General features: G+C 43.9%; 1 protein-coding gene across 1 annotated transcript; it reads left to right on the top strand.

Moving 5' to 3' along the window:
* Positions 1-5,620: 5,620 nt before the first annotated feature.
* On the top strand, positions 5,621-10,399 carry LOC308124282 (transmembrane protease serine 9-like; the record flags this gene model as incomplete). Its single annotated transcript, XM_080487205.1, has 10 exons — positions 5,621-5,675; positions 6,619-6,781; positions 6,902-7,173; positions 7,365-7,504; positions 7,611-7,872; positions 8,447-8,609; positions 8,730-9,001; positions 9,193-9,332; positions 9,454-9,730; positions 10,038-10,399. The coding sequence occupies 10 exons, from the start codon at positions 5,621-5,623 to the stop codon at positions 10,397-10,399; spliced, it is 2,106 nt and encodes a 701-aa protein (XP_080343331.1).
* Between the last annotated feature and the right edge of the window lie 855 nt (positions 10,400-11,254).

Raw genomic sequence — 11,254 nt, forward strand, 5'->3', positions numbered from 1 at the left:
TGTGAATACTCCAGATCACCAAGGTGGAGCTTTTTGAAAATGCTCCGACGCTGTGTTCGTGGAAATCGGGGGTAAAAACGCACCTTTCAAACAACTCGGGCTACATCTCTGTGTAAACTGCTAAATGTCTTGCGCACCAAGGCAGTGGTGAAAGGTTCTTCTGCACATGCTCAGTAGGTGGATAATAAGATCGATGTTTCCTCAAGGCTGTCACGGCTCCCAGTCCACATTCTCCTGGAACTTGGTACTTTTATTTTGACTGTCACTGTGATAACAATCCAACTTGGTGGTCTGTCCACTGGAATGTCTGGTGATGTTTATAATGTATTGTTCTCTGTCAGCGTTTGTGTGGTTTCATTACAAAGACAAACAACAACACCCTCCAGCGGTCCAACATGAAAACTACATCGTTTTCGGTGTTTGCTCTGGTGCATTGGAAACGGACATCGTTTTCAAAAACGGGTAAATGCAAAACATTTCCAAAAGAGGTTTTCACTTGAAACGTTGCCGTGTAAACGGGACCCGAGTTATTTTCATATCTCAACACTGATCGGAGGAAACATCTGCTGTGCGTGTCAAAGGTTCTCTGCGGGGTTTAGTACCAGGTTGGAACACGAAAGCTTCAAGAGACTCACACTGTGAACAATTTAAAGATGCTGAGCTCGTCACAAGTCTCAAATCAGTCACTGGACTCTTTAGACTGGGTCTGATTAACTTCATATTGGAACCGTGTCTGTTTAAAGCAAGTTCATGAAGCCATCTAAACCTACCGGTGTGAAGCAGGTCCAGAACCAGTTCAGAACCGATCTGAAGCAACTGTCTAGAAAGTGTTCAAAACGGGTCCTCTTGTGGTTCTGTAATACAGCCAGAAGCCCAGAACGACTTCAGTCCAATAAAACTATTGGTAACGAGCATAAACCCAGTCCAAAACTCGAATAGCAAGAACTGGTCTATATAGTGGGTAAATCCAGTTTAAAACAAGTTATCAAACTACACCAAAGCCTTTAAACACCAAACAGAACCCAGGCCAGAACCAGTGCCGAAACTGAAACCCAACTTCAATCCAGTTCAGAACCAAAGAACCAACCTGGTGCTGCTTCTGGGAACCAGTTGAAAACCAGTGCAATGAAACAAGTCACAGCAACACACACACACACACACACACACACACACACACACACACACACACACACACACACACACACACACACACACACACACACACACACACACACAAAACACTACAATACAATAATCACTGATTTGTTTTTGCAGCAATGATTTTCCGAGTAGAGGACACCTATTATTATTATTATTATTATTATTATTATTATTATTATTATTATTATTATTATTATTATTATTATTATTATTATTATTATTATTATTATTACAGACAACGATGTAAATTAACTGGATTCCTTTCAACGGACTTTTGAATTGGTCCAAAGTCTTTTTTCGTGTTACACCCATACTGCACCTGCCAATAGTTACAAATATAAGTACAGTCTATTTACTAATGCACAAAGGATTTCTGGTGGTAAAATGATAAAAGTGGACTTCAACAGACATTAATGTCATTCTGTTGTAAACTGTGTACTTTATTATGTTCGAATCACACCCTGAATGTATGTTAATATTGAAATTCATAAACAAATGGGTTTTCTTTGAGCTGCGTGTGATTTCATGCCATGTCTGTCTTTCACATGTCACTCTGGAATCAAAGTTTGGAGTTCCTCAGAGAGAATCTCGTGGTCTTTGTTTTTGTTTTACAGGGTTGGTGGAACATTAAAACGTCGCAGGGAAGCAAACCGGAGAGGCAGCTTCGGAAAGGACATGTTGTCACTTTGAGACCACGGGCTTGCTTATGAATCCCATCATCATGAGTCGAACAAAAAAAAGAAAAGAAGAAAGACGTGCAACTGCTCAGACCGGATTCCTACCTGTGAACTAGCTGAAGACATACCGGCTAATTACAATCATTCAGACTGAACTTGTTGTTGATGTTTTAATTGTGTGTTTCAAAAGGAAAATGTAAACACATTCATTGAATTGGTGCTTTTTTTTATTTATTTAATTTATTTATTCACACATTTATTCTTCTTCTGTGTAGGAAGCAGCTGGAACTCAGGAGGAGTTGAGGAGTAGAGCAGCCCGTTCATTGGATGTGTGACGATCAACACAAACGGGACAATCCTACAACTTTAAAGATACAATTAGATCCCACTGTAACGCCATTCAATTCAAGTCACATTTATTCACATGGCACCAAACCAACACAGTCATCTCAAGGTGCTTTTACAGAGAAAAATCCACATGAATCAGCAGATCCAGACTCAGAAAAGGAGGCCTTCTGTTGTTTTGTGAGGTGATAGAAAGAGAGAGCAACAAATGAATAAACAAACACATTGTCATAAATCCACTCACTGCCGACATGACGAAAGCCCAGACCACGAACTTTGACTTCCACTGTCAGAGATCCAGCAGGACGGTCGACGGAGAGCACAGACTGCACTAAACATAGAGAATGTTAGTGATGTGTAATGATGAAATATGGCAAAGACTTCTCAACCAGTTAATTGTCTTATAACAGTGAATTTCTAAAATACATTCGAAAATTAGCAAATTGATGGATTAGTTTGTCAGTGTCACTCTGATTCAGCATGTTCGTGAGTTTAGAGACATTACAGGTGAAAGAAAGCAGCCCTGCACGCTATAATTATGTAAGAGTCTTGATTTATGAGTGTGAGTGGCTAATCCTGGCTTTCATGTCTTTAACACAAGTTGACAGGTGGTGTGACAAGTTGATCAGTATAATCTGTCATATATAAATAGATTTGTCTATCATCTGCATGATAGTGCAAAAGTTAACGTTGTCTTTCATAATAATATTCCTTACATGAAGCCTGTATAATGTGAAAAGTATAGGTCCTAAGACAGAACCCAGTGGAACTCCATTGGTTAACTTTAATCTGAGCCAAAGAGTCATCATTTAACGTGAATAAAGTGGACCCTTTGTGATGAATACAATCAAAGGCAGTCTCGTGTTCGGCCATATAATAGTCTGGTTAGCACCACTAATCAGTGAGAATATAACTGGCTTGAGTCCGGCCACGCTCTTTCTATGTGGAGTTTTCCTGTGTGTGGGTTTTCTCCCACTATTGAAGAACTCGTTTTGAGGCTCGGTGGTGACTGTCAATGTCCTGCTGGTCTGAATGTGAGTGTAAGTTACTCTCCATCGCTCTGCATTTGCCCTATTGCATAGATAAGTGTAGAGTAAGTAGTGTGGACAGATGCCTCGTGGTTCCAAAATAAGGCAAAAAGATGGCGATCATACTATGTCTCAAAGCAGACTGCACATGCCTATGATCCAGAGGACAAAGGGTGTGAATGAATGGAAAGAACAAACGAGGGTTCGTGACCGTGCTCAGAAGCATACCTGTGATCTGAAAGTTGTGAAATATTCACTACGTGACGCTGACTGCAGTTGACTTTAATAAGCTACTTTAAGCTGAATATAGTAAACCTGATGCAGGCTGACGAGTATAAATTCCCTTGTTTCCGTGATGATATGATCACCTGATGGTCGCATCGATAATCTGCTCTATTCAAACACTTCATGTCAAACTGCTTTCATAACCAACTCTTCATGAATATTACTTTATATTGGATCAATGTGTCCCGAAAGAAAACCTCAGTGGAAAAGTCCAGAAACTTTAACTTGTCATCACAGAATATTCACAATGATTTAAGTCATCATTTGCTGCTCTTTAGAAATATAACCCTTCATTGATGATCATTTTTAATCTGTTGGTGATTGTTTTATGACGCCTTCAGATCATTTGTGTCCTTTTCCTGTAATCATTTTCTCTTTGTACTTGTTTAATGCATTTGTGGTTGCTAGGGTCTCTTCATAGTTGCATTTCTTATTTGTGGTTTTATTTTGTGTTCGTTTGAAGTTTTGTTGGACTTTTTGTTTAACTGTCACACCTTTTGTTCTTGAATTAGTTGTTTTGCTGCCAGATGGTGGCGCTCAAACAGTTTTCAAGTGGCAGCAATGGGTGACCATCAACTCTGAGCCACACAGGAGGGTCATAAATGCAACACCCTTTACTTTACCCCAGGGGTTCATTTCACCATGGCCGTGCAAGCTGGGACGGTTTCAGCAAGATCCACAGGTTGTAGGTGTTACTTTAGAGTTCTCCTTGCCTCTGGCTAAAAAATCCTTCCTCGAAGGCACAACGGCCGTAACCCAATCTGGGGCATGGATGCTGGATTCACAACACTAGCCCATGGACCCAAGGCCTTCGCACATGGAGACTATCCAGAACTCATGAGCACTTGATGAGTGTTACAGCAGAAGCCTGGTGCTAAATGGATTGTCTGTCAGGACTTCAAGCTCCATCCGCCCAATGGCTCGATGGCCGTCAGTGACTCTCCTGAGGTGACACACATTGCTGAATCTTGGTGTTTTTACCATTAGGGTGTCTGGCTGCCCCACTCATTAGCACCGGTCAGCACTGGTAGGAGTGCCAGTTTTGTCGCTGGCAACTCAACCGTGCAGCAGGTAGTACGATGTTACAAATTACCAGTAGGAGATCCTAGGATCTGACCTGAAAGGAGTTTGCATCAGTACATTTGCTGAATTATGTGTCTTTCATTCATTTTAATGACATCTGTGGTCTTCCTGGGTCAGATATGTCTGGCAGGTCATCTTTGACCCATGAAGTAATCAGGTGTGACGATGCCTTGCCATTTGAAAAATGTTAACGGTTCCAAAACTCACTCTGATGAAATGTTCTCGTAAAACCTGTTGTTGATATTTTTTTTTTTAAATGTGGTCAACATATTTGCCTCTTATATCTAAGAGATTTTTATAGGTTGATGGGAAGACCAGTCAAGTATTCATGACCCTGCCCAGAAGAATGAATGTGATCTGACAGTATTGAAATATTCTCTAGATCAGGGGTGTCCAACCCGGGTCCTCGGGAGCCCCTGTCCTGCATGTTTTAGCTCTCTCCCAGTTGCAACACATCTGATTGCAATGAGGGGCTTGTTATTGGGCTTTTTCGCAACCTTGGTGATGACATCATCATTAGATTCAGGTATGCTGAAGCAGGGAGTGAACATAAAACATGCAGGACAGGTGCCCTTGAGGACCCGGGTTGGGCACCCCTGCTCAAGGTGATGTGAGTGACATTGACTGCAGTGACTTTATTAAGCTGCCTTAAGCTGAAGACAATAAACCTGATGCAGTCTGACTTGTTTAAATTCCAGTAGACTGTGAAAACATGATCGTCTGACGGTCCCACTTCACCTACTGCTTTTAAGCACTTTAGGGCAAACCGGGCGGTTCGTTCAGAACCAGTTCTTCATGTATATTATTTTACATTTGATCACCACATCCCAAAAGAAAACATCAGTGGACAAGTCCTAAAGACGCAAGTGCGCATGCATGCACGCACACGAACACGCGCACACACACACACACACACACACACACACACATGACAGGCGACAGGTGACAGGTGACAGGTGACAGAGGTGTGTCAGGGGGTAGGGGGTGGGACCAAGAGTCATATTTATTCTGAAGCAGATCTCCAGCACTGTATTTCCAGCCATGGCTTCCTACAAAGTGATGTGCTTGACGGCTGTCCTGACTCTGCTGATTCCAGGTAAGACTGCACCTTCACAGCTGGATCGGTTTGTCCGAGGGGGGGTACCATCAGCTTCATGTTTGTGGAAATATGAGTGTGGATAGAGACTGTAATTTTGAACTTTTTCTGAGCTTATCGGTCAATTTGAACCTTCGCTGTTGCACTTAGTTCACACTGTGGTGTACCACAGGGGTCTGTTCTCGGCCCACTATTGCCAGATCACAAGAGAGAATCAAGCAGCTTTTATGTTCACAATCTAAAAAAAGTGATGCAAATCAATCAAGACAATTAATTTAAAGTAAAAAGTAATATGACCACAATAAACTTACCCATCGACTGAGTGGAGTCCCGTTTACACAACATTTCAAGTGAAAACGCAACGTTTTTGCATTTCCATTTCTGACAAGTTTCTCGTTTGGTTAGCAACGTTTTGAAAACTATGGCCGTTTATAAAGAAATGATAGAAACCCTGAAAATGTAGTTTTCCTGTAAGGCCACTAGTAGGTGCTGTTTTGGGTTTTTTTTAAATATGAAACCCACCAATGCATGCACACTACAGATGGCATACATGCGTAGCTTTTCTTGATGGATGAAAATTCACAAAAATTACAAATTGAACCCTTGAAAGAATGTTCACTTCCAAATGTTCATGAACTTACGGAGCTTCTTCCCCTGCAGGCAGTGAAGTAGCAACCTGAAATTTAAACCCAGAATGTTCTTTCAAGACATTTTGTTCTGTATTTCAGAGTCTGCGTCTCAGTTGTCTGGTGAGTCCCTCTTTCATTCAATCATGATTTACCTTCTTTTTTTTTGTCATCAGTAACATTTTCAATATGTTGTTAGTGGTGAACAAAAGCTGTGAATCAATCAGAGAAAAGAGGAGAAAGTTGTTTGTGTTCCGGTTGTAGTTCAGGAAGGACAGTGTTGTTCAGAGTGAATTCATGTTGAACTGTGTGTTCAGTGTGTGGCAGAGCTTCTCAAAACACCAGGATCGTTGGAGGAGAGGTGGCCCCTGAGGGCAGCTGGCCCTGGCAGGTCAGTCTGCAATTCTCTGGGAGCCACTTCTGTGGGGGATCCCTCATTAACAATCGGTGGGTGCTGAGCGCCGCTCACTGCTTCGAGAGGTGAGTAAATTCAATTCCAGGCATCTTCACCAACTCTGATTCCACATGAAACATGAAGACACTGAGAGGCAGGAGTTCCTTAAATGAACGTGTGCTTTGTGTTCCCTCTGTGACTCTCAGGGTCTTAGCCAGTCAGCTGACGGTGTCCCTGGGTCGTCAGAGTCTAACAGGCCCAAATCCCAACGAGGTGTCTCGGACCGTCTCACAGATCATCAATCATCCCGACTACAACTCTGCGACCAACGACAACGACTTCGCCCTGCTCAGGCTCTCCTCACCGGTGACCTTCACCGACTATATTGTGCCCGTCTGCCTGGCAGCCTCAGACAGCTCCGTCCACGCCGGGGTGGACACCTGGGTCACTGGCTGGGGCACATTAAGCGAGGGCGGCGGTGGGTCAGATGTTATACTCAGTTAGTTATTTCTTCAATGTGTGAAACGTTAAGAGGCCCAGGCCTCCTGTCACCCTCCACATCCTCTGTCTCCTCTATGGGAAGAACCATAAGGCTCAGTTGATCGACCGGGAGTAGTTTCTGCAGTTGTCCTGATAACATGTTCTTGATCCGACCTTGTGTTGTTTTAGATTTTCTTCCTAATCAGCTGATGGAGGTGGACGTTCCGGTTGTGGGGAACAGACAGTGTAACTGTGACTATGGAGTGGGTCAGATCACAGACAACATGATTTGTGCCGGGCTCACAGAAGGAGGGAAGGATGCCTGTCAGGTAAACATGCCAACAAGAACATTTGAGTCCGATATGTTTCTCCTCTGCAGATTCCACTCCTCCTCCTCCTCCTCCTCACTGAGTCCTCATGTATCTGCTCCTTCAGGGGGATTCAGGAGGTCCACTGGTGGCCAAGCAGGGTGATGTTTGGATTCAGCTGGGAGTTGTGAGTTTTGGAATCGGTTGTGCCAGAAGTGAATTCCCAGGAGTGTACACCCGAGTGTCCCCCTATATGAGCTGGATCAACAGTCATATCAATAACAACCAGCCGGGCTACGTCACCTTCACATCCACAGGGATCGACAGCGACCTGAGCGTCACCTGTGCAGGCCTTCCACCACCACCTGAAACAGTCACCACACCAGAAGGTCAGTTCTTGTATAATAAAATGTTCTTGATGTTTTTGACACAGAACATCTCCATGAACTTAACAGGCACCATAAGTACTGTATTGACACTGTGAGCAGGTGACAGGTGAGGAAATGACGGGAACCTTTTTAACTGAGAAACCTTCCTGCACTGGAGTGTAACAACAAAGCTCCATTTAAAATCTGTAGCTTGTGCTAAGATGTTCTATTTTCTGTGATTCTTTCATCAAAATTTGATGTGATTAAGACAAAATCATTAAAAAATAAGATGTGGTTGGAAAACCCACCATAGGTCTACCAAGTGCCAGAAAACCAGGATATGATACAATATGTTTCAAGACACCTTTTCTGTATTTCAGAGTCTGGGCCGCTGTTGTCTGGTGAGTCCCTCTTTCATTCAATCATGATTTACCTTCTTCTTTTTTGTCATCAGTAACATTTTCCATATGTTGTTAGTGGTGAACAAAATCTGTGAATCAATCAGAGAAAAGAGGAGAAAGTTGTTTGAGTTCCGGTTGTAGTTCAGGAAGTTCAGTGTTGTTCAGAGTGAATTCATGTTGAACTGTGTGTTCAGTGTGTGGCAGAGCTTCTCAAAACACCAGGATCGTTGGAGGAGAGGTGGCCCCTGAGGGCAGCTGGCCCTGGCAGGTCAGTCTGCAATTCTCTGGGAGCCACTTCTGTGGGGGATCCCTCATTAACGATCGGTGGGTGCTGAGCGCCGCTCACTGCGTCGAGGGGTGAGTAGATTCAATTCCAGGCATCTTCACCAACTCTGATTCCACATGAAAGATGAAGACACTGAGAGGCAGGAGTTCCTCAAATGAACGTGTGCTTTGTGTTCCCTCTGTGACTCTCAGGGTCTTAGCCAGTCAGCTGACGGTGTCCCTGGGTCGTCAGAGTCTAACGGGCCCAAACCCCAACGAGGTGTCTCGGACCGTCTCACAGATCATCAATCATCCCGACTACAACTCTGCCACCAACGACAACGACTTCGCCCTGCTCAGGCTCTCCTCACCGGTGACCTTCACCGACTATATTGTGCCCGTCTGCCTGGCAGCCTCAGACAGCTCCGTCCACGCCGGGGTGGACACCTGGGTCACTGGCTGGGGCACATTAAGCGAGGGCGGCGGTGGGTCAGATGTTATACTCAGTTAGTTATTTTTTCAATGTGTGAAACGTTAAGAGGCCCAGGCCTCCTGTCACCCTCCACATCCTCTGTCTCCTCTATGGGAAGAACCATAAGGCTCAGTTGATCGACCGCGAGTATTTTCTGCAGTTGTCCTGATAACATGTTCTTGATCCGACCTTGTGTTGTTTTAGATTTTCTTCCTAATCAGCTGATGGAGGTGGATGTTCCGGTTGTTGGGAACAGACAGTGTAACTGTGACTATGGAGTGGGTCAGATCACAGACAACATGATTTGTGCCGGGCTCACAGAAGGAGGGAAGGATGCCTGTCAGGTAAACTTGCCAACAAGAACATTTGAGTCCGATACGTTTCTCCTCTGCAGATTCCACTCCTCCTCCTCCTCCTCCTCCTCCTCCTCCTCCTCACTGAGTCCTCATGTTTCTGCTCCTTCAGGGGGATTCAGGAGGTCCACTGGTGGCCAAGCAGGGTGATGTTTGGATTCAGCTGGGAGTTGTGAGTTTTGGAATCGGTTGTGCCAGAGGTGAATTCCCAGGAGTGTACACCCGAGTGTCCCCCTACATGAGCTGGATCAACAGTCAAATCTCCAGCAACCAGCCGGGCTACGTCACCTTCACATCCACGGGGGCCGACAGCGACCTGAGTGCCACGTGTCCAGGCCTCCCACCTCTGATCACTGTTACCATCGGCCGTACCACCCCCACACCAGAACGTGAGTGCCTGGAAAAATTATTTTCCTTAATGCTTTGACACAATTTAATTTAATGTACCAGCGCCGTGAGTACTTTTTTGACACTGTAAGCAGGAAACAGGTGTGGAAATCACAGAAGAACCTACCGACACTGGAGTGTGATAAAGCAACATTGTGTTTTATGATTTTTAATGTGTTGTATTTTCTCTCACTGTTTCATAGAAATTTGATGATTATCACAATGCCAGGTCTTCTCTCTCCCTCTCTCTCTCTCTCTCTCTCTCTCTCTCTCTCTCTCTCTCTCTCTCTCTCTCTCTCTCCACCACAGAAACAAATGTTGCGGTTACCCTTGATGCCCAGGCCACACAGCAGTGCATCAAATCCTTTTTGAAACGTAACCACATCGCCAGAGCCCATTCCCCTGTCAAGCGTAATCTGGCACAGAGAATGGTCGAGGCCTTCGACTCCTCTTACCTGGACTATTGTAACACACTTGTCGCTCTGATCTTTGACCTACATGAAAGCATCAACGACAAGATAGTGAAACAATATAGACGCATTATATTCAGACTCATGAAAATCAAGCGTCTTCCCAAAACTGCTCACAGAGACTTCAAGATCTGCCTCGTCACCTACATGTGCATGCATGGAATCGACACCAACATCCTGAACACGGTTTACTCTAGCTAAGCCAATAATAACTGCTGGTTTCAAATCCCAGCCCCCTCCGCGATCCTGGGTTTGAATCCTTCCCCCAGTCTGTCTATCTGTCCTGTCTTGTTCTGTCCTTCTATTCCCTTTCCCCAAAAGTTCAGCAGATTTCTTCCTGTTAAAAAGTAGGGTTTTTTTTTCTTTCCACCATCTTTGTTCCTTGAAATGACTGTGATGTATTTGGCACTATAAATAAAATAAAATATAATTGCATTAAATTGAATTGAATTGAATCAAATCCTGTTCTAGACACATGAAATGTGATGCTCCCTGATACCAAAAGCAAGGACAAGGCAAGGAAATTTCATTTTCTGTTGTGAAAAAACTAATTCTTAACAGGTCAATCAACTGGGTGTTGACCCGAACTCTAGATCGAGAAAAGACATTCAAATTGTCCTGAAAATGAAAAGTTGGCACACAGCAGGTGCAGATAATATTTGTAGTAAAAGCACCGAGGAGGGAAAGTCAATTAGCACGAAACCAGAGACAGCGTCAGAACATTAACACAACACAAGACCCTAAATGTGTACCCTGAAACAAAGAAGTGATCAAGAGCAACGGAAACAAACTGAAAAGCAAACAAACACAGAATATAATGATCAGTTTACATGGAAGACACAAGATCCTCTATCAACTTGTGAAACAACCCGGGCAGAACAATCAACCTGCTGGTTGATAAATCGACAGAGACCCCAAAATTACACCATGGCTTTTCAGACCTCCTGGACTGTCAGATTCACATTCTCCTTGACTGTGACTCTCCAGCAACACCAATAGTTGTTGGTCGTAAGATGTCACAACCATTTGAAAGCGTCACCTTGTCATGGATGATCC

Source organism: Lipophrys pholis (assembly GCF_963383615.2).
Source record: "Lipophrys pholis genome assembly, chromosome: 19".
NCBI lineage: Eukaryota > Metazoa > Chordata > Actinopteri > Blenniiformes > Blenniidae > Lipophrys > Lipophrys pholis.